Source organism: Chlamydomonas reinhardtii, chromosome 1 (assembly GCF_000002595.2).
Source record: "Chlamydomonas reinhardtii strain CC-503 cw92 mt+ chromosome 1, whole genome shotgun sequence".
In the NCBI taxonomy this organism is placed as follows: Eukaryota; Viridiplantae; Chlorophyta; class Chlorophyceae; order Chlamydomonadales; family Chlamydomonadaceae; genus Chlamydomonas; species Chlamydomonas reinhardtii.
In genome coordinates, this window is record NC_057004.1 from 2,630,735 (window position 1) to 2,652,779 (window position 22,045).

The 22,045-nt window shown below is 65.4% G+C and overlaps 6 protein-coding genes across 6 annotated transcripts; 3 read left to right on the plus strand and 3 right to left on the minus strand.

Moving 5' to 3' along the window:
• Positions 1-94: 94 nt before the first annotated feature.
• On the plus strand, positions 95-4,388 carry CHLRE_01g015300v5 (uncharacterized protein). The gene is made up of 6 exons (XM_001689411.2): positions 95-1,084; positions 1,244-1,375; positions 1,505-2,406; positions 2,615-3,152; positions 3,333-3,443; positions 3,696-4,388. Exons 1-6 carry the CDS (start codon positions 629-631, stop codon positions 3,945-3,947), a joined length of 2,391 nt encoding a protein of 796 aa, XP_001689463.1. The 5' UTR covers positions 95-628; the 3' UTR covers positions 3,948-4,388.
• Positions 4,389-4,602: 214 nt separating this feature from the next.
• CHLRE_01g015350v5 (uncharacterized protein) lies at positions 4,603-7,772 on the plus strand. The gene is made up of 4 exons (XM_001689412.2): positions 4,603-4,671; positions 5,104-5,928; positions 6,116-6,325; positions 6,522-7,772. Exons 2-4 carry the CDS (start codon positions 5,104-5,106, stop codon positions 6,678-6,680), a joined length of 1,194 nt encoding a protein of 397 aa, XP_001689464.1. The 5' UTR covers positions 4,603-4,671; the 3' UTR covers positions 6,681-7,772.
• Positions 7,773-7,779: 7 nt separating this feature from the next.
• CHLRE_01g015400v5 (uncharacterized protein) lies at positions 7,780-11,755 on the minus strand. The gene is made up of 6 exons (XM_001689858.2): positions 11,471-11,755; positions 11,076-11,165; positions 10,224-10,751; positions 9,420-10,004; positions 8,859-9,074; positions 7,780-8,598 (listed from the first exon to the last, which is right to left on the minus strand). The coding sequence occupies exons 1-6, from the start codon at positions 11,537-11,539 to the stop codon at positions 8,368-8,370; spliced, it is 1,719 nt and encodes a 572-aa protein (XP_001689910.2). The 5' UTR covers positions 11,540-11,755; the 3' UTR covers positions 7,780-8,367.
• A 54-nt stretch (positions 11,756-11,809) lies between these two features.
• Positions 11,810-16,815, minus strand: CHLRE_01g015451v5 (uncharacterized protein). The gene is made up of 5 exons (XM_043058385.1): positions 16,199-16,815; positions 14,225-15,991; positions 13,856-13,975; positions 13,005-13,595; positions 11,810-12,835 (listed from the first exon to the last, which is right to left on the minus strand). Exons 1-5 carry the CDS (start codon positions 16,718-16,720, stop codon positions 12,467-12,469), a joined length of 3,369 nt encoding a protein of 1,122 aa, XP_042928299.1. The 5' UTR covers positions 16,721-16,815; the 3' UTR covers positions 11,810-12,466.
• Positions 16,816-16,870: 55 nt separating this feature from the next.
• CHLRE_01g015500v5 (uncharacterized protein) lies at positions 16,871-19,025 on the minus strand. The gene is made up of 3 exons (XM_001689859.2): positions 18,600-19,025; positions 18,332-18,418; positions 16,871-18,126 (listed from the first exon to the last, which is right to left on the minus strand). Exons 1-3 carry the CDS (start codon positions 18,692-18,694, stop codon positions 17,502-17,504), a joined length of 807 nt encoding a protein of 268 aa, XP_001689911.1. The 5' UTR covers positions 18,695-19,025; the 3' UTR covers positions 16,871-17,501.
• Positions 19,026-19,195: 170 nt separating this feature from the next.
• CHLRE_01g015550v5 (uncharacterized protein) lies at positions 19,196-22,017 on the plus strand. The gene is made up of 6 exons (XM_043058386.1): positions 19,196-19,580; positions 19,899-20,027; positions 20,227-20,312; positions 20,487-20,619; positions 20,804-20,875; positions 21,140-22,017. Exons 1-6 carry the CDS (start codon positions 19,296-19,298, stop codon positions 21,566-21,568), a joined length of 1,134 nt encoding a protein of 377 aa, XP_042928300.1. The 5' UTR covers positions 19,196-19,295; the 3' UTR covers positions 21,569-22,017.
• The last annotated feature ends 28 nt before the right edge of the window (positions 22,018-22,045 follow it).

Below are 22,045 nucleotides of genomic sequence, written 5' to 3' on the forward strand. Positions count from 1 at the left end.
CCCTTTCATGGAAACTTTGCGCAATCGCCAATCGGCTTGTCGGCCTTCGATTTCAGGTTCATGGAAGCCATATGCCGCTAGCCCTGATTTGAATCTCTTTATGCGATGATGCATCAAAGGCTTGGTCCGGCCAAGCATGCTGGGAAGGCTGAGGAACCGTGGTTCTGCACCGTCCTTTCCACCAAGACAGAGCGCCCACCGCGAGCCAAGGCCCTGGAATTTTTCGCTTCATTACACCGGCGTCGTGGCAAACGCAATCAAACATGCACGAAATTTGCAAACCTGACACACTGCGGGTCATGCAGCTGTGGCAAACAGCCATAGCAAACTTGTAGACACAGTATGTAGACGGAAGATAGCAATACAACTCCTCCTGGTTGAGCAACCTACTGCTCAGCCTACAGCTCAGCCTGCCACTTCCAATTACTTCTACAATGAACACGCGCCGCACTTTCTAATTGTTATTTTGAGCAACAAAGATGAACTTGAGAGTGTAGAGGACGTCCAGAAGGGTCACCGTTTCAAGACTACCGATTCTCCGATTCCCCGCACGCCGCATTCAACTTTGACGGAGAGGCGGTCTCCGTGTTGCCTAGTGCTGCGCAAACCTAAGAGCAGCCCAATAGTCATGCCTGAGCGTGCATCGGCCTCCCGCAAGAGCGCCCGAGTGGCGAGCGGTGCAGGGCCCCAAGCTGGGGCCGGCCAAAGCACTTCGCCTTCGCCGGCCGCCGACGGCTCCCGCGTGTGGCTTCCTGAGCTTGTGGAGCGCTACGCGCGGTTCCTGCCGCCCAACGAGGTGGCGCTGACGCTGCGGCTGGTGTGCCGCGCCACGGCGTCTCAGTTCCGCGGCGGACAGCACACCATCATCCGTTTGTCGCAGCCCTGCCCGCCAGCCGAGTTCGCGGCGCACTGGGGCGACGTGCGGTTGCTGCGGTTGCTGCCGCGGGAGCGGCGCCGGCAGCTGCTGCAGCTCACGGCGGCGGCGGGCGTGCTGGACAACCTACGGCTGCTGCTGGACCGGCATGGGGCAGAGCATTGTCGTGGAGGCCCGGACGTCCTTCAGGCAGCCGCCGAAGCAGGGCAGGTGGGCAAGCGCTCGGCTTGGCATGCTGCACCTGTCAACCTGCACTGGCTGCCCACCGGGCACCCACGCTCATAAGCTGGACCGCCGTCGCGACTGCAGCTGCGCGCTGCCACTGCCCTCCACTGTTGGTGCTTGGCGTGCTTGCCGTCCTGACTGCAGGTTGCCGTGTGCCACTGGCTGCACGGGCGGCTGTGGGGCGGCGGGGGCGCGGGCGGCGGAATGGACCTGGCGAGCCACTATGACCTGATGCAGCAGGCGGGCAAGTCGGGCAGCCGCGAAACATGCGAATGGGTAAGCTGGCCTGGGATTCAGCGTTGCTGGGGCCACTGAGTCAAAAGGTGGCGGCACGGCTGGGATGTTGCTTACACACCGATGTGCACGGCATGTGCTTTGCTCATGTTATGCACATATCGGCTGCAGGCGCTGGCAGCCCGGCCGGTGCCGCCGCACAGCCGCGCCCACGTGAAGCTGCTGGCTGCCGGCGCACGTGGGGCCGTGGGCGCCGGACACACGGCCGTCATGGATTGGTTTCTGGGGCAGCTGCCGGATGACCTGCGCCAGCCGCCAGCCGCGCCACCTCAGCAACAGCAGCAGCAGCAACAGGAGAACCAGGTGCCGCCTGCGGCGCCGGAGGAGGACGGGGAAGAGGAGGATGCGCCAGCCGGACAGCAGGCGCCGCAGGCTGCTGCTGATGGGAATGGCGCCGGCGCCGGTGCTGGCGCGGCGCTGATGGGGCAGGTGGCAGGCATGGTGATGATGGCTGCTGACATGGCGCAGGCGATGGGGCTGGCGCAGATGGCAGAAGCCTTCCAGGGCGCGGTGGCAGCAATGGACGGCGCCGGGGCCGCCGCGGCGGCGGCAGCCGCAGGCGGGGCCGACGCCGTTGCCGCCGGGGTGGCGGCAGCCGCAGGCGGTGGCGGCGGAGCCGTTGCGGTACAGAGCCTGCGGGTCGATGACAACGCGCCGTGGGATGCGTGGCCGCGCCTGGACGCAACGGCGCTGCTGCGCCTGCCACAGCTGCTGGAAGCGGCGGCGGAGGGCGCACCCTGCGCAGACACACTGGAGCAGCTGCACATGCGATACCTGGACAAACCCGGCAGGGCCCTGGACACGGAGCAATGCAAGCGGCTGGTGGTGGCGGCGGCGCGCTGCAAGGCGGCTGACTGGCGGGCGCGGTTGGAGCTGCTGGAGGCGAGGCGCTACCCGCGGCCGCCGCGCGCCTGCGCCGCGGCGGTGGGTGCGGCAGCGGGCGAGGAGGGCCTGGCGCGGCTGCGGTGGCTGTTGGGGCGCGGCTTTTCCCTGGAGCAGGACGTGGTGTCCAGGTGCGTGCCGTGAGTGCGTGCCTTGGCCGGGTGCCATTGCTGCGTGCCGTGGCTGAGCTGAGGAGGGGCGCGCCACGGCGGGGCGGGGGCTAGGGGCAGACCCGGGAGCGGAAGTGCGTGCAATGCAGCGATGGCACCATGCCGCTCGTTGACGCGCGTGCGGGTTTGTTTTGTCACCGCACCTCATCCTGCGCCCTCGCGCCCGCAGCGCCGCCGAGGGCAACAACACGGCTGTGCTGTCGTACGTGCTGGGTGAGGGCCTGCACGTGGGCGGCATCCACTTCATTCTGGCCGCCGTCATGGCCGCCCGCAGCGGCGCCCTGGACTGCCTGCGCCTGCTGCAGGACCACGCGGTGGCAGCCGCCGCCGCCGCAGCCGCAGCCGGAGCCGCCGCCGAAGGCGCCGCCGCAGCCGCAGCCGGAGCCGCAGCCGAAGGCGCCGCCGCCGCGGTCCAGGTGTCGTGGCACTTGGGCGCCGGTTTCGCCAGCGCCATCGAGAGCGGACACGTGGATGTGGTGGAGTGGATGCTTGCCACCATGCCGGCACAGCTGGACATGGAGCACGCGCAGCAGGCGGCGGCGGCGGGCGGGCACAGGCAGCTCGTGACGCTGCTGGAGGGTCACGGCGTGCCGCTCAGCGAGCAGGCGTTCGTGGCGGCGGCGGAGGCGGGCGATGAGGGCATGATGGAATGGCTGGTGCGCGAGGCGGGCTGCCCCATGGGCAACGACGGCAGCGCGTACGTGCAGGTGGGTGGGTTGTCGGGTGGGTGATTTGCGATGTTGAGATGTGGTTGCTGCTGCCGATGTATGCATGCGCCAATGCCTGCGCAGACTGTGTATGCGCGGCCGTGCTATTGTGCTCGAGCGAACAGCGTGGTACCGAATTGCGTACTTCTGTTCTCACGGCCCCGGCGTTGCGGCACACAGGCGGCGTACCAGGGAGACGTGGCGGCCCTGGCGGCGCTGCGGCGGCTGGGCTGCCCCTGGCGCCACCGCACATTTACACGGGCGGTGTATGATCCACGCAACAACGATTGGGTGAGTGCACGCCTGCATGGGGTGCGTAGGTAAGGGCCTTAGGCCGCCGGGGCCGTAGGGAGAGCTGCATGTCGCCAGGCCATACGGCCGTCCTGTGCTTTCGTGAGCTGCTTACTCTCTGTCTGCCTCATTCGGCTAGTGCTCGTGCTCAGCTGGATGCGGCTAAGGCTGGGCCTGGCGCTTGGCCAATGGCAAACATGTCATGTGTCACGCGCACTGCTTTGCACCAACGCGCGGTCGGCCCCATGACAGGGCGCGGACAAGGAAGAGCTGCTGTGGCTGCTGGAGGCGGGCTGCCCGGTCAACTGGCGCCTGGCCATTGCCGCGGCGGAGGAGCACAGGGACCGCGACCTGGCCGGCTGGCTGCGGCAGCAGGAGCTGCAGAGGTCCGCGTGGGCGCGTGGCCGCAGGCTGCGCCCGCGTGGAGGCCTCGGCGGCTCCGCCGCGGCTGGTACCCAAGAGGAGGAGTTGGAGGGAGAAGACGAGGAGGCGGGGGAGGCATAGCTGCGCTAGGGGGCTGGCACGTTGCGCGGTATAATAAGCGCTGACCAGGCGTCGGTGCTGTAAGCAAGGCTGTTGAGTGTTGCGAAGCGATCTACACGGTATTGGTGCATGCATATGTATGATGCAGGGACTGGCACGGCTGTTGTGTGTTGTAAATTTGATGTTCTATACCTGTATGATGAGTGCATATGCACCATTGCACGTGTTGGCGGTGTGTAGGGCCATGGAGAAGCGGCAGGAAAAGTGGCACGCGCGGGGGTGTCGGAAAAAGGCCATCCGCAGGCAAAAGGCCGTCACGCCAACGGCCGGCCATCCCGGTCTGCAACTTTTAGACCTGATCCCGGTCCAAGGCATTTCGAGAGGTCCGCTATGGCCAAACGCGGCCCAGCGCTGTCGTTACGGAGCAGCCACTCGAAGGATTGCGTGTAAGCATGCAGTCGGGCCTCACAAGTTTTCCCGTTTTCGCCCACGCGCCTGCTCCAGTAAGTTCGCTTGGGTCCAAAAACCGCAGATTTTGCCGAAGCGACCGCCTTAGGCGGCTCGCCGCGGCTGATTCGGCGAAAACAGCGCAGCGAGATGGGTGCCGTACGAATGCCAATCGCGCCCGAGTTGTTTAGAAGCTTGCCCGGCGCCGCGCCTGCCATTGCGATTTCACCTTACCAGCGCTACGGCATTAATCTCATAGGACTCAGTCTCGGACACCGGTTCAAGACCCAACAGCAAGGTGAGCGACGAGCGCGACTGCGATTTGGGGTATCGAGACTTCTGGAGCGCCATGGCTGTGCCGGTGCTGCACTGAATCTTGGCCTGCATGCCAAAGATCCACCCTTGGCGCGGTCGGATTATGCATTGCACATAGCGGACTGTGGACTTGCGGGACAACGACCTTCGGCTTCGTGCTCCTGGTCCCGGGGCCCTGGGGCCTGCTGACAATTGCATACATGCATACTTCTTATGGCATTGGTCAAGGAAGATCTACGGATCTTCGCTGTTCGGCGGCCCAAACCTCCTCATGTTTGTGTGCGGGCTCCACGTCGCGCAAGCTTCTTTTTGCCCCTGCGAACCCAGTTCTACTCTGCTGGAGCTGTATACTGATGGTTGCGATGTGCCCCATGTGCTCCCGCGGCCCTGCCCTTCCCACCCTTGCCACACACAGATGGCCCTCACCATGTCCGCCAAGTCCGTGAGCGCCCGCGCCCAGGTGTCCAGCAAGGCCCAGGCCGCGCCCGCCGTGGCCGTGTCTGGCCGCACCTCGTCCCGCGTGATGCCCGCCCCCGCGCTGGCTGCCCGCTCATCGGTCGCCCGCACTCCCCTGGTCGTCTGCGCCGCGACCGCCACCGCCCCCTCCCCCTCTCTGGCTGACAAGTTCAAGCCCAACGCGATCGCGCGCGTGCCCGCCACCCAGCAGAAGCAGACCGCCATCATCACCGGCGCCAGCTCGGGCCTGGGCCTGAACGCCGCCAAGGCCCTGGCCGCCACCGGCGAGTGGCACGTGGTCATGGCCTGCCGTGACTTCCTCAAGGCCGAGCAGGCTGCCAAGAAGGTCGGCATGCCCGCCGGCTCCTACTCAATCCTGCACCTGGACCTGTCCTCCCTGGAGTCGGTGCGCCAGTTCGTGCAGAACTTCAAGGCCTCCGGCCGCCGCCTGGATGCGCTGGTGTGCAACGCTGCCGTGTACCTGCCCACCGCCAAGGAGCCCCGCTTCACCGCCGACGGCTTCGAGCTGTCGGTGGGCACCAACCACCTGGGCCACTTCCTGCTGACCAACCTGCTGCTGGATGACCTGAAGAACGCCCCCAACAAGCAGCCCCGCTGCATCATCGTCGGCTCCATCACCGGCAACACCAACACCCTGGCCGGCAACGTGCCGCCCAAGGCCAACCTGGGCGACCTGTCGGGCCTCGCCGCCGGCGTGCCCGCCGCCAACCCCATGATGGATGGCCAGGAGTTCAACGGCGCCAAGGCCTACAAGGACTCCAAGGTGAGCGGGGCAGGCTTGCAAAAAGGTGGTTAACATCGGTTGACGTTGGCTATGGGCTCGGAGGCTCGTGGGCGCGTGCTGGGGCTCGGGGACTCCTGCCTGGTTCTGTCACGTTTGTTCCCTCTTTGACCACGTGCACTTGGTTCTGACTCTCGCCCCTTCTTCTCTCCCTCTCTCGCAATTGTAGGTGGCGTGCATGATGACCGTGCGCCAGATGCACCAGCGCTTCCACGACGCCACCGGCATCACCTTCGCCTCGCTGTACCCCGGCTGCATTGCCGAGACCGGCCTGTTCCGCGAGCACGTGCCGCTGTTCAAGACCCTGTTCCCGCCCTTCCAGAAGTACATCACCAAGGGCTACGTGTCGGAGGAGGAGGCCGGCCGCCGCCTGGCAGCGGTGAGTCTCACACCCCTGCGCCCCGCCCCGGTTGAAGTACCTGATGCTACTGCAAGGCATCTGGGTCTCTGTTAGGATTGTCCGCAGTGTTTCGCGCCACCGCCGCACCTAAGGGAGGCTGAACTGAACGTACGTACTATTGCCGCGTCTTACTCAAGCTACCTCCTCTCTGCCTTGCTCCCCAACCCGACCCCAGGTCATCTCTGACCCCAAGCTGAACAAGTCGGGCGCCTACTGGTCGTGGTCTTCCACCACTGGCTCGTTCGACAACCAGGTGTCTGAGGAGGTGGCCGATGACTCCAAGGCCTCCAAGCTGTGGGACATCTCTGCCAAGCTGGTGGGCCTGAGCGCGTAAGCAACTGCTCGGCCGTCCGGTTTGGTCTGGAGTTTGACAAAGGCTACCTGCGGTTCGTCTCTGCGCCGCGGTGCTTGGCCTACCCGACCAGTAGTGGGCTGGAGGCCCCGTGCGATCCAGGAGTGGAGGCCTTGGAGCGCGCATGTTGCCGTGTGCGTGACAGGAGCCGGCGCAGCGCTGGGTTGCAGGTGTGTGTGTGTGTGCAGGGGCGGACCCGGGGCAGTTCTAGCATGCGGGCCCATGCGGCTGGCTGTTGTTGCTGTTGGCCGGGGCCCAATCCTGGGGGGAAATCGATGCGGCGCGGCGCGCCCAGGTATTGCGGCGGTGCATTGCAGCGTGTTTGATTACAGACCGCTAGGCAGCGGGTTCAAATTGTACTGGCGTAAGTGAGTTGGTTTGTCTGATAGCGTGTGTGTAGGTTTGTATGGACAACACTGAGCGTGTGCGTCGTTCCCCGCGGAGAGACTGCATATACGGGGCCTGTGTGCCGCTATACACACATCAGAGACTATGTCACGCGTGATACGGAGGTGGCGCTGCGGAGTGTTGAGTTGATATTCGCATATGTTCTGTACTACGGAGCTTGTGGCTTGGGAACTAGGGTGTTGCGGCTTGCGTGCGTCTGCAGCGGACGCCGGTGCGTCAAGGCAGCCGTGCGCGCGTTGCCACGCCCGTCCCTTGCCGCAGGCCCGCTTACCAAACTGTTTCGGCCCTGCATTGGGCGGGTGTGGAGCGCCTAGCATCTGGCAAAACTCGTGTGCAGTGTAGCGGGTGCTCGAGAGGTCTCACGCACTTCAATAATCTTATGCTGCTGTATGTAGCATGCGCGGGTAACAATGATGGATCTTATATTTTTTTCAAGTGGCCCTGACGTGAGCTGTGACGCAAGTGGCAATAATCCCCGGCCAAGGAGCCAGGGACCAGTGGTTCGACGCTAAATTAGCACATCATGAGTTTTCGTGGCTTTGCGCCGTCCCATGCTTGTATGGAGGCGCATGGGGGCCGGCACGCGCCAGCACAGATACCTACTGGTCGCTTGGGCCCCCGGCACGGCGAGATGAGCGCACCTTGCACGTGTAAGCGCCTCTGACATGTGCCTGTCATGTCCCTGTCAGCTAACACTGGATAATTGGATAGCAGCCTCAGTCGCAGAATGTGGGGAACCAGACGCAGCTGTAGAAAGACGTAGATCAAGGGTTGCTCTGTCCCCTGGGTGGCGGGGCGAACCCGCGGCTTCCCTTCAATTCAGCAAGGCGGCGCCATCTACTACATCCCACCACATCGCATCTCGAGGCCGCCAACGGCGCCAAGACGACGGTACCGGTAGTGTACATTTTTGGTGTCATGCGTGACATACATGGTCTTTTCTTACCCTCGGTGTGAACGCTGTCGGCCAACTCTCCGTCGCTCATCGAACCAACACCACAAGACGCTGACAGCCCCAAAGCTCAACTCGGGCGTGTTGATCTAAAGGAGGCATGTGCGTATATGCATGCACATGCAAGTCTCCCGTCCCTGTTTGCCGTCAGCCTGGCAAACTGCCACCGCTCCTCCCCCCACACCACGTTCACATTCGCCAGCTGTACGCCTGAAGCGCTACAGCGCGCTTGCATACAGCACCGACTTGGCATCGACAAGTCCTTGGAAACCTGTTGGAAATACATAGACTCCTCTCGTCAAACGTGCTTCAGAAGCCAGGCAGCAGGCCACGCAGACCGCCGAAGCCGCCCTTGCGCTCGCCCTTGCCTCCGTTGCCCTTGCCTCCGCCGGCCTTGCCCCAGCCGCCACTGCCGCCGCCGCTGCCGCCCTGGCCGCCGCTGCCGCCGCCCGAGCCGCCGGGCGCGGGGCCGCCGCCCATGGGGCCGCGGCCGGCGGCGCTGCCGGGACCGCCCATGCCGTCCTCCATGTCCATGCGCGCCTGTGCATGGACACGTGCACGTGCACGTAAGCACACAGCCACAGCCATCGCGGTCTCATCACCACCTGTGCCGTTGTATGTGTCTGATGTACTGCGTCTCCTATCACCGTCCCACGCACACGCACACACATATACAACAGCGGTGCGGTGTTTATCACCCTTTTGCTCACAGCGCTGTGACCCAAGAGACCCCAACCCCACCCAACCCAAACCCGCCCGCTGCGCCACCAGCCAGCCAACCCCACCCCGCCCGCCCTCACCTCGATGCTCTTGAGCGTGTAGCCCACCGCCAGCAGCCAGAACAGCACCTTGCTGAGCTCCACCGAGCTGAACTCGGAGTTCATCTGGGTCAGCGCCGCCGGGTCGGTGGTGCCCATCAGCCGCCCCACGAACAGCTCCATGGCCTCCTTAACCGCCTCGCCGCTGGCGGTGTTGGGCGAGCAGGCCAGCTCCTTGAAGCCGCCGTTGCCCGAGGCCTGGGGGGGCGGGGGCAGCAGGATGGGGGGAGGGTTGCATACGGTAGTGAAGAAGTAAAAGTAGAGGAGGGCGGATGAAGGGAGTTGAGGAGGCCCGGCGGTGTTCACGGTGTCACCAACCCAGCACGACCACGCTAAAAAATCCCTTGCTCTCCTCCCATGCACCCACCGCCACTCTTCGCCTCCTGAAGCCCCACGCCCCTCCCCCCTTAGCTGACCATGCATGTAACCCCCGACCCACCAGTCCACCGCCACCCTAGCAAACAACCTTCCACGCCACTCCCCACCAGTACCCCTGCCCACGCCCCAACCCCCCTGCCCGCTCCCCGCCACCCCTGCCCACACCTGCAGGCCGTGCAGGTAGTCCAGCAGCTCATTGCGCGGCAGCCCCAGCGGCGACCCCACCACCAGCGGGATGCCGCCGCTGCCCATACTCGCAGGCGCCGCCGCGCTCGCCGCGCCGCCCGCCACCAGCCCCAGCCCCAGCCCCCAGCCGCCTCCGCCTCCGCTGCCTCCACTGATGCCGCTGCCGATGCGCTCCCCGAAGCCAGGCAGCGGGCTGACACACACCAGTCCATCCATGGAGGCCGAGGACGAGGCGGGCGATGCGGATGCGGACGCGTAACCGGACCCGGCGGACCCGAACGAGCCCGTCGGCGTCTCCGGGCCCAGCACCTCCACACCGCCCGCCATCGCAATCGGCATCCCGAACGCTGGCCCTGCGCCGCCGCCTGACCCCATGCCTCCGCTGCTGCCGCCGCCTACGCCGCTGCCGCTGAGGGCGCCGGCGGCGAAGCCGTCCGGCGCCGCCGCCGCCGGCCCCAGCTGTGCCCTCAGGGCCGCCAGCTCCCGCTCCAGCATGTCTATGTAGGCGGCCACCGGCAGGCGCTGCACCTCGCCACGATCCAAGTGCCAGCGCAGCACCTCGCCCTGCGCGGCATCGGGCAAGAGTGGACTAGGCTTGACACTGGTACTCATGACACTGGTCCTGAGCTGTGACAATTAGCAGCAACAGAGGCCTATCTCGGTACACCCGGCATGGGGCTCATGCAAAGGCAGCCTCCTGCAATATGTGGGGCAAAGCAAAGCAGCCCTGCCAAGCCCAGCTGCCAAGTTCACCCCCGCCCCCCGCCTTTGCCCCTGCCTCACCTCAACTCCTTTCTTCTGCACGCCGGGCGCGTACGGCGACCCCAGGCCATCGTAAAGGAACGCAGTACCCACCGCGGCCGAGGCGGCCGCGACCGCCTCAGCCTCGGCCTCTGCCGCGCTGAGTGCCACGCCTGCAACCACTGCGTCACCCGAATCGCTGCTACTGACGGCGCCGCTGCTGCTGCTACTGCCGCTAGAGGAGGCGCGGGAGAGGCTGCCGCTCGAGGCCGGCGACAGCGCCGCCACTGTGGGCGCAGCTAAGCCGCCGGCGCCGCTGGCTGTAGCACCACCAGCAGCCGCCGCAGCCGCAGCACCGGAGGCTGTAGCAGTGCTGTGTGAGGGCAGTGACCGCAGCGACTGCTGCAGCTCCATCCGGAACTGGGCGCTGCGCAGCATGTAGCCGGTGGTCATGATGCTGAGCATCAGCTGCGCCAGGCTCTCGGCCACGGTGTTGATGCGCACGTCGAAATATTGCGGCGGCAGTGAGCCCACCACGTTGAGCACCGTCTGGCGCATCGCCGCCACCACCTGCGTGTGTTGTGGCAGTTAAGATTTAAGTATACCAGAAAAGCACAATGACGTTAAAATGTATGTGCATGGGCGTGCATATGTACGGCCTATCGGTGTGTGGCCGAGTGAGGGAGAGACGGCATTAGGTCAGGCCGTTTGTGGCGTGGGATGGAAGATGGTAACGTGGGTTCGCGCATGTATGGAAACTGGTCAGGGATGTTGGGGGCTGTCGCATGCCAAGCCCTAGCAACCATGCCATCACTCGTGAGCAGCACTCCTCCTCGACCGGCGACTGGCGGAGCACGTTCGGCAACTGAACCGTCACGCTTTCACCCGCCGCACCTGCGGGTTGGTCTGCTCCGCGAACTGCACCACCGAGGCGGGCTGCACCTCGCGCACATACTTGAGCAGCGCTTGGCGCCGCTCCTCCTCCTGCAACAACGAGTGCGGCCGAGGCACGAGGAGGGTCTCGTCAGCACGCAGTTGGTGCCAGGTTCGCACAGGTCACTGGCGTAGACGGCGCAGCACATCAGTAGACCTCGCGACCTCGAGTGCAGAGCTTGGGAGAATCCTGCCCAGCGCAGCGCTCGGCCTGCAAGCCTAATGCCATTAGCCGAAGGGCTCGCCCTTGTCGCCTAGCCCGCCATCTGCCGGTGCGCCATGACCCAAGACGCTTGCAGGTCTGTAAACGCGTATGCATGGCCTCCCGAGGCCAGCCGCGACGCAGCATCGCTCACCCTCCAGGGGTCGCGCAAATCTCCAGTGCTGCCGCTACTTCCTCCACGTCCACGAGCGGCTGCAACCATGTTAGGAGCGCGGCCACCGCAGCCCGCTAGCGCAGAGCGCGGAGCGAAACATGACGATGACCATTTCCTACAGTGCTGGTCTCCGCCCCTGGCCACATCAGAGTTCTGCAGACTCAGCATTGTGCTCAAAGCGTAGGCCGTGGAAGTTGCTGCTGTGGCCACGAGTTTACGCCGGGTCACCACGCGCTAAAACTCCAGCGCGCGGCCGGCACCGCACACGCCTTCAATGAATTCAACAAAGTATGAAATCAGTTTGCACAACTCGCCGGGAAGATTACGGGCTCCCATGGCCCCACCTGCCGCACGCGTCACGATCCACACGCGCGTGTGGGGCCCAGCCTGACCCCAGATGCAGGCTTCAGCCCGCGCACGCCAACCCCATCCAAAATAACTGCCTGAACAATAACAAGTCAATCGTTTCCCCGCAACTTGCGTTGCCAGTATTGGCATGGTATTGTGACCACGCGCAGGGCAGTGCCGCCAGCACGAAGGCACGCGCCAGGCATTAAAGTTATCGATGCAGAGCGGCACACGCCAAGCAAGAATGCATAAGTACGGCTGTGCAGTATACGCAATGCCCCGTGCAAGACTAGCTAGCAATACCAACTATCAAATGTGACCCAACCGCCCCGCATCCATGCATCCGTGCAGGCTTGCTAGAATGCTTGACCTCCTCCGTGCAGCTCCAGCCGCATCATCGGACGAGAGCCGCCTTCCTTGTCTAATGCGTATGAAGCACTGCACCTAACCGGCCTTCTCCAGTTCGCTCTGACTAGACTTACGTCGCAGTTAGTGACGTTACCCACGCCGACACGCTTGCCCTTCAGGCCTTGCCCATAGCTTCTTGGCGCCTCCAGTGCCTGGCGTATTCCAACCTAGGCGCCTGTTACCTTGAACGCCTTTTGGTGTCCCTTGTCACCATCACGCTCATCCCCCGTCAGCGTGCCTCAATTCCAACCTAGGCGCAACCTCAAAGCCGCGAGCTGCCGCCTCCCTCAGCACCCAGCTCGCCACGGTGTCCGCCAGTGCGCCTGCCAGAAGCGGCTGCGGCTGCTGCGCCACCCGCACCGCCCAGTCCCACTCCACAGGGCAACCGCTGTCCAGGAGCCACCGCAGCGCCGCCAGGCGCAGCGTGGCGGGCGTGCGGCACAGCGGCGGCTGGTACCGCGGCGCTAGCACGGCGCGGAAGACGCGGTTGGGCGCGCCCCAGCCGTGTCCCAGCCGCCGCAGCAGGCGCAGCACCGGCAGGCACAGCGGCTCCTCGCCAGCTACTTGCTCATAGGGCTCGCCGTCGTCCTGTGTATTGTATTACCGCATTACAGCACGGCGCTGGCGTTACGATGCATGTGCGGGGTCGGCAAGCCATCAGCAGGGTGCATCGATGCTGATGTCGGCCAAGGCCCCCCGCCCCGAGGCCCAAGCGTCATGACCCATCCCCAACACGCTCGCGCTGACACACCCTCACCACCACGGGGCAGCCATGCGCCACCGCCCACTCCACTGCCGCCTCGCAGCCGGATATGGCTGCGGCCAACAGCAGCTCTGGGCCCCAGGCAAGGGGGCCGCAGTCGCGCCCGGACTCGCTGCCACCAGGCCCCCGGGAGCCACCTTCCGTGCTTGGGTTGTCCGCTCCAGCTGCCGCGCCATCGTTGCCTGCTGCCGGGCTGCCGTCATCACCTTGCGGGCCGCTGTTGGGACGAATGCAGCCGGCCGGAGAGCCAGCACTGCCGGGCGCTGCATCACTGCTAGCCACTACAGCTCCGCCTTGCCCAGTGAGGGTAGCGGCGTCACTGCCGTACGCTGTTGCGCCGCCTGCCTCTGCGCCATGTGGCAGCTCCTGCTGTTCCTGCTGTTGCTGCTGCTGTTGTCGTTGCCGCTGCCGCTGCAGGTGTTGCTGCTGGTGGGGGTGCGGCGGCCGCAGGTCCACCAGCATCCCGGCGTCGCGCAGGAGCTCCAGCACCTCCACGGCGCCCGAGCTGGCGGCGGCCACGGCGCAGTCGCGGCGCAGCTCCGTGCCCAGGTGCGGAGCCAGCGGCGACGCAGGGTCCTGAGGTGTCTGGGGTCCAGCACGGCGGTCCGGCACGGGGCAACAGGTGCACATATTCAGGCTCCAAGAAAGGAAAAAGTTTTGCCATGGGCAAGCACGCCCCGAGTGGGGCTTCGAGATGCAGTACAGGTGCACAGGTGCACGGCACGAGAGCTCACATGACAGGGGCCGGCAAGGGCACGGGTTCGAGACAGGGCTTCCACTGGCTCAACACAGGCGATTGTTTCCCCCGCGATTAAACGACGCCGCCGGAGCGTCACACCACCCACCCCCGGCCGCTTCTGCATGTGCTCCAGCAGCCACCGCACCGCCTCCACCCGGCCCGACCCACACGCCGCCACCAGCACGTCTGGCGACGCCGGCACCTGCAGCCCGGCAGCCACCATCTCCTGCGCAGTAGCAGTGAGCACAGCAGGTACTATCAGGTAGGCGTGGGCGTCAGCATCGCCGCGACCATGCATCAAACGCCGCTTAGTGCCCTCGCCCCGCCACTGCTCGCTTCCATTCGTCATTCTGTCACGCCCACACAGCGCCCAGCAGCTCCGCCACACAACCCGGTTGCGCCAGTGCTCCCCCGCCTCACAACCATCCACCATACCACCTGACCACCCGCCTCATGCTATGCTTCATAGCATCACCTGCAGGAAGCATATGCGCCCCTCTGACGCCGCCAGCACTTGCATGAGCTGCAGTGTGCGCTCCCGGCCCTCGGCAAGCCCCTCCTCCGCCGCCGCCTGCGCCGCCGCCGAGTCTAGCGCCGGCAGCAGCAGCCCCAGCACGCCGGCCGCGCCGCACCGCGCCGCATCAAGCAGGGACACCGTGTCGGGCACGTGGACAACAACAGGTGCCTGAGGACCTCGACAAGCCTCGCGGCGAGAAGCAACAGGTGCCGGCGGAGCGCCGCTACCTATGGCAGCAGCAGCGTCGCTTACACCATGCAAGCCTTCCTCGGATGCCCTCTCGTCGCGCCCGCTGCCGCTGTCGCCGCTGTCGCTACGTGCGCCGCTGTCACGGCCAAGACTTGCGGGCGGCATCTTAGCGGCGTGTGTCATGTGTGGCAACGGATCGTCGCCTCCATCATCACGGCTGCGTAGCAGCAGCCAACGCAGCCGCTCTGCGGCATCCGGCGCCGAGACGGCGGCGTTGATGGCCAGAGAGGTGGTGATGGCGCCCGTGCGACTGCTGCTACGGCCATCGGCGCCACCTCCATCGCTGCCTCTGCCCTGGGGCCTGCTGGCTCCGGTGCCAGCTGTGTGCACCGTCCTCGGCCCCAGCCCCGGCTCCGGTGGTGGTGGTGGTGGTGGCGGCAGGTAGGACTCCAAAAGCTGCACCTTGTCTCGCCAGTCGGCCGCGCGGCTGGCGGCGGCGGCTGCCACCATCCGCAACAGCGTGCTCACGTCTGAGCTGGACAGAGGCTGCGCAGCTGGCGGCGCCGGCGGCGGCGGCGGCCCGGCTGGCTGTGTCGCCGCCGCCCCGGTGCCCGCGTGTGGGCGATGTGCGCCGCGGTTTGGGCTCGCGTGCTGTGTGCTGGGGCGTGCTAGGCCTGCGGCCTCCGGTGTGCTGCCGCCGGGGTTCACTGGCGCCTCTCCGCCATCCGGCGGTGCAGCAAGCTGAGGAGGAGGCGGGCTACGCTGCAGCCAGGCCAACAGTAGCCGCTGCAGGGAGCCGGCGTTGCCGCTGCCGCCCGCCACCGCCACCAGCAGCCGTTCCAGCAGCCGGCGAGGCAGGGCCGGCGGCTGCACTGCCGCGGCAGCAATGCCCCCGGATGCAGACTGCGCCGGCGAAGTTGTTGCCGGTGTGTGCGCCACCAGCCAGCACAGCAGCTCTTCTTGCCCGCCGTCCGCCGCCGCGCCGGCAGTCGCTTGGTAAGCGGCAGCAAGCGAGGCGTCATCGTGACGTGCAGCGGCGCGGCCGCGCCGCCCGCGTGAATCGCAAGCCGGCCGGGTCCCCGCATCATCACTGCTGCTACTGCTGCCACCCCTGTCGCAAGAAGCACCGCCCGCCGCGTTGCTGCCACCGCTGCGGCTGGTACTGGGGCCAGCAGCACCCGCCCCGTTGCGCGCCGGCCGGCCTTGTCCGTCCCCGCCGTGCCCGCCGTGCCCGTGCGGCCTGTCGGCTGCAGCCGGGGCCGTAGCCGGGGCCGTAGCCGGGGTCGCCAGCAGCTCCAAGAGCCACTGCAGCAGCGGGCGCTCCCCCGCCGCCGCCGCCGCGCGCAGCACTGGGAGCAGCCCGCAGGCCGGCAGGCGGGCGCCGCCGACAACTGTCACATGTGGCGGACCTGCTGCGGCAGCAACGCCAGCTACTCCGGGCCTTGGCCCGAGCCCGGCAGCGGCGTCGTCTATGTCCTGGGGCTGTGGCAGCTGCTGCTGGGCGTAGAGCTCCAGCAGTGGCGGGACCAGGTGAGCCTGCAGCACTCACGCGTGCGTGTGGGCATGGGAACGACATGTGTGTGTGGATGGCGGGGGGCTAGCGCTATCTGATTGGGATGAAGCCGACTTTGAATTCGCTAACGACGCTTTCGCACCCATCCGACGCAAGCGGCCTTAGGCTTGGCTGGCGACCTGATTCACTCAAATATACGCGTGCCAGCCCTCCATGCCGCACGCTCGTACCTGCCCCGCCTCCGCCGCCGCCACTATGACATCCAATGCGAGCGGACAGTGCTCCGGGTGCGCCTGCAGCAGCAGCCATAGGTTGTCCAGCACTCCCGCCGCCGCCGTGAGCTGCAGCAGCTGCCGCCGCCGCACCCCCGGCAGCGCCCGCAGCCACTGCACGTCGGCCCAGTGCGCCGCGAATTCGGCCGGCGGGCAGGGTTGCGACAGACGGATGATGGTGTGCTGTCCGCCGCGGAACTGAGACGCCGTGGCGCGGCACACCAGCCGCAGCGTCAGCGCCACCTCGTTGGGCGGCAGGAAGCGCGCGTAGCGCTCCACAAGCTCAGGAAGCCACACGCGGGAGCCGTCGGCTTCAGAGGCAGCTGAATCTATGGCTGGTGTTGAAGTCGAGGGGTCGGAAGCAAGGAAAGGCGGAGGCGGGTGCACTGGTCCGGTAGAGAGGGGCCGCGGTGTGTATTGTGGAAGCGCGCCAGCGGCGAAGCCATGCAGGCGCGGGCGCACGGCGCGGTATCCGTGCATGGGTGCTTGCTTGTGATAGGCGTTGCTGCTTCCTGCGCTGCTCCGCGGAGGCTGCGTTAAGTCGCGATGAATTGCGGTGACTCCGGAGCGCTCCGTTTAGCGCAGTTTCATGTGGGAGCTTCGCTTGCTACTTTATAGCATTCGGCAGTTGCCCATGTTGCATTACAGCAGTTTCACGATGTCGAGACATCAGGACTGGACATGGCCGGTATTTCATGATTCCCTTTGCGGTTCGTGCGCTTGTCACTTAGGATTGCAATCAATGTAAGAATAGCTAGCTGTCCATATGAATACGCTAGGGTCCCGATTATGCTCAACTGCCACTCCCCCATTCCAAACCGTCGGCATGCGCATACCCACGCAGCACTGCACGCAGCACCCAAAGTCCCAAACCCGCGCCCAAACCTGTCCAGCGCACTCCACTGAGGGCACACGTCCCTCTTTTAAATGCATCAGCAGCAGTGTTAACATCTAGCTATGCAAACGCCATGTATCTGTGCACACAGAGGTGCAGTCTTGGCGGCGTTGCATCTCGTGCACCCCAAGCGCTTGCCGGGCGTCTGTTATTTACCACTCCTCACCCGTATCGCCACTCCTCCACTCCTCAACACCGCACTCACAAACTAGACAAACAAAAACATTCACATGTACCATGTATGCTTGAGAGCAGAACACCTCAATTCAGCCGTCCTGCAAGACTCTTCCATCTGCCAATCCCCACCACACCCAAACGTTCGCTGTTGGCGAGCCACACCCCGTACCTCCTTTGTTGTTTATTTATCTAACTCGACTTGCCATACACTGCACCGTACGCCGGATAGCCTGGGTACGCGGGCGGGGCGCTGTAGCCTGGGTATGCGGCTGGGGCCGGCGCAGCGGCCGCCGGCGGATAGTGATATGACGCCGACTGCTGGTAAGCCGGCTGCGGCGCGGGTGCGGGCGGCGGGTAGCTGTAGGAGGCGCTGCTTTGGTAAGCCGCGGGCGGGTAGCCGTAGCCGTAGGCCGGCGGAGTCGGCGCCGCATACGCGTACGCGGGCGCTTGCGCCACAGGCGGCGGGTAGTAGAACGACGGCGCCGGTGCGTAGGCCGCCGGCTGCGGCTGCCCGTAGGCGCCGGCGTAGCCGCCGCTGCAGGCGCCGCAGGCGGGCTGCGCCGCCGCGGGGTAACCGTAGGCAACCGGCGCGGCCGCCGCGCCGGGGCGCAGCCTTGAATTGGGCGTGAAGGTGAGGCTGAGCTGCACGAAGCCCTTGGCCTTATAATGCTTGGTGTACACGGGCGCCTGCACCACCTCGTGGCCCTGCTCACGCGTGCGCGCCAGGCTGATGGTGGCGGTGCCGATGAGGTCGTCGCGTGTGAGCGTGTCCTCGTCCATCAGCGTCAGCTCCAGCGTGTTCTCGTTGATGATGCTGTGGTGGGAGGGAAGACAGGGTGGAAGGTGTGAGGAAAGGCAGGTGCGAATGTACGGTAGTTAGGCGATGGCATCGGGGATGATGGGGGTAGGTGACGCAACGTGTCGCCCGTGTGATGCACTGGAGCGTAGGCGCGCAGCATGCCCGAGAGCCAACCAGTAATAGAACCCTGGCAAGCACGCAAAACAAACCCGCCACGTACCCGAACTCAAAGGTCTCCTCCCAGACCGGGTTCTTGCCGCCATCAATGCACGTGCGTGACCGCCGCTCCTGGTTGCCGAGACGAAGCCTGCACGCATGAAGCAGGGGCAGGACTGTTATGTACCACCGTGCGTGCAGGAGGACCACGCGCCTGCATTTGGGATATGGATGACACCCCGTGTGCGTAGCCGCTCTCCGCTCCCCGCGAAGCACGCAACCCCGTCCAGCAGCAGAAGCCGTCCCCCCTATCACCCCTTGTGTCCACTCACTTGACATAGGGATCCTGCTTGCCGAACCAGTCCTGGTCCTTGAGGCCCTTAGCGTACTGAAGGACGCAACGCAGCTGACCAGCCTCGAGGGCCATCGACGGGGCTGACCCTCCGCCTCCGAGTCTGCCGCCGGGCTTCGCGAGCTAAGTCGAGTAGCTTAGATCTGCTGTTATGAGGTCACCAAAAGCGCTCTAGCTGTGGCGCGACCGCGTGACGAAGCGGCCCGAAGCTGACAAAAACCAGTGGGGGTCCTTCCGAAGGCGTGCGCTGGAGAGTGGCCTTATCAGATGCAACAAGTGAGTTGAGATAAAGTTTTAAAGCTAGAGGTAACCCACTGCCAGAGCGTCAAGTGGCAATGTTGCTTGTTAGTTGTTCTTCTCTGAGTTTGCGTGCAAAATCGTGTAAGTACGCTTCCGTTTCGTGTTGGGTGAGATAACTTACTGTTCTGTGCAGCTGCCGATGTTGTTTATATACTCAAACTGGCGGTCGGGCCCCCCAATTGCACAATTGCTGGCATCACCGCAGCGAGCAGGTGTCTTGCGCAGCGACTCCAACAGTGTTTTTACAACAAACGCATTTCACTGTGTGTTTAGGGCCCTTAGCGGAGAAGGCTTCCCGCACGCGTCCCCACGCAGTCTGTTGCTCCAGCAGCCTGCAGGTGCACCTCCGCTTTCTCGCATGCAGCTCCAAGGCGCCATGCACCGCAGCAGCTTAAGGAAGTCAACTGCTTACAGCGTTGCAAAGCCCCATGCACTATGGCCCCTGCCTGGGACCGCGCCCACGCGGCGTGGGCGAGTACATGCGTGCAACGCCGCCCAGACACGCCCCGCCCAACTTAGCGCCCCCTGGCGGCCAGCCCCAAAGTCCCGACCCGCAACCAAAACTGCCTACAGTAACGATAGTAGCAGCAGCACCGCAGGCAGCCGCAGCAGCGGCAGTAGCAGTGAGGCCAGCTCCTCCTCCAGCGCCTCCGCCGCCCAGGTGCGCTTCTTGCTCCCGGCTACAGGCCCCTGCAGCCCCTGCTGAGTCAGACCTCGTGACTCCCACAAGCCACTCTAAGCTTCAATGCCACCTGTCAATACTTCCATCCCCATGTGCTCATGTGCCGCTGCCTGTCAAGGCCCGATGCTGCTGTCAATAGCCCCAACTGCGTTACGTATAGATTGCCTGCCAGGCCACCTGTGCAACCCAGTTGGCGGCGATGGCCCGCCCCGCCCCACACAATCTCCCTCACATCCTTAAGTCTTCACCACTCATCCCGGCCTCCCGCCCCGGTGTCTCCCGCCCCCTCCTCCCCAGTTCGGCATGTTTGTGTGCTCGGGCAGCCCGCTGGTCGCCGAGGCGCTGGCGCACACGGGTGTGGACTGGCTGTGCCTCGACACGCAGCACGGCGCGGTGGGCTACGGTGAGCTGCTGCGGCTGCTGCAGGTGCGGCTGGTGGCCGGTGGCTGGTGGCTGGCGTCTGGCGGCGAGGCCGGCGGGCTGGGCTGGGCTGCCGGGGGTGTGGCGTTGTGTGGGGCTGGCGGGATCCAGCGCAGGCGGCTACCGCGGGTGGAGGCACAAAGTTCAAGGATAGGGGTGTGGGCTGAGTTGGCCTGAGTTGCGGGCTTGCCCCGTGTGCTCGCAGGCGACTTGCTCGGCGCCGCGGCGGCCGCAGACCATCGTGCGTGTGGGCGGCCCCTCGGACCGCTTCGGCATCCAGCAGGCGCTTGAGTGAGTCGTGGGCGGCAGGGGCTGGGGCGCACTGCACCGGAATGCGGGGACAGGGAATAGGGACGCGCAAAGTCAGACACATAGTTCACCAAGTACCGCAAGACACAAACATTTGTCCATAGTGAGTCAATACCGCCGTCCTCGCCTCGCCCGCCACACCCCATGCCCGCACAGCCAGGGCGCGGACGGCGTGATGGTGCCGCTGGTCAACTCGGTGGCGGAGGCGGCGGAGGCGGTGTCCTACTGCCGCTTCCCGCCGCAGGGCTGCCGCAGCCTGGTGGCGCCGTCACGAGCCATCCTGGTGCAGGTGCGGAGCGGCAGGGTGGCGAGGTTGCCTGAGGGCGGCCTGTTGGAGGGACGGAAGGGCGGCGCGGGAGCCGGCGGCGTCGCGCGGCCCCGCACTGGGAGTGGCTGCTGCGAGCGCTGACGGAATGGCAACACAATCCACACATGCGTGCACCGGTGTGTGCGCCTGCCGTCATGCCGTGCAGGAGGGCGCGGGCGGCGCCGCACTGGGTCGGTACCTGCAGTCCGCCAACTCGAGGGTGCAGGTGTGGCTGCAGGTGCGTACCGCCGCGGGCGGTGGGGGTCCGGTCCGGGCGCCAGCCAGACGGCGTCGGCGCCCACTGCATACTGACTCGTCGGCAGGTGTCTGACTACCCTACCCGGTTCGCACTTAAGCGTCTTTAAGGGCTTTTTAGGGTTCCCAACCCCTTGCGTGCACACGCCTGGCATTGTTTCCTGCCGAGCTCCATCACCCTGCCAACCCGCCTCCCTGCCTTCCCCTCCCCACCTGCCTCCCTGCCTCCCTATGTCGCCGCCTCCAGGTGGAGAGCCTACAGTGCCTGGAGGCGCTGGACGCCATCCTGGACTCCGTGCCCGGCATCGACTGCCTGTTCGTGGGCCCAGCCGACCTGGCAGTCAGCATGGGGCTGCTGGGCGGACCCGGGCCCCTCGCGCCCCAGCCGCCGCAGCCGCTGCGGCCGCAGCCGGCAGGCGGCAGTAGCAGCAGTGGGAGCAGCAGCGGGGCGGCGGCGCTGCCGGATCTGGCGGCGGCGCTGGCTGGGCCGGAGATGCAGGAGGTGCACCGGCGCGTGATTGCGGCGTGCGCGGCGCGGGGCGTGGCGGCGGGCTGCTTCTGTGTGGGGCCGGCGCGGGCGAAGGAGCTGGCGGCGATGGGGTACTCGCGTGTGGGTTTTGACACGGACCTCGGAATGCTCATCAACAGCACCAGCGCGGCGCTTAAGGCGCTGTGATCAGTGAGCGTCAGGGAGCGTCCGAGCGTGTGGGTGAGGGCTCTGATGGAATAATAGATCGTATGCAGTCACGTGCAACATGGGCCGCTGTTTGGCACCCGGCTGCATTGTTGCCGCCAAGAGGGTATGTGAGGCAATGCGTGGCCATGTTGGTGATTTGCTGACGTAGGTACATTCGAGGGCGGTGGAGATGCTGTGGGAATGGGGTCCAACTTGGTCCAACACGACAGTGTGACAGTTGCCGTGACTTGCAACTTCGAGTGTAGCATGCAAGGCCACCGCGGCATCGCCCACCGATATCATGCCTGCGTTTGATTGCTGGATCAGCTAGTTCGAGTTCCCGGCAACTGCACCGACACGCAAAACACAATGCGTCTTCTCCTCACTCGTGCGTCTTCAGCCCCCGCGCCCGACACACGCCTTGTATTGTTTTGTAATCCGTTGCTGCATCCACACCATTTCGTTGTGATTTATAGC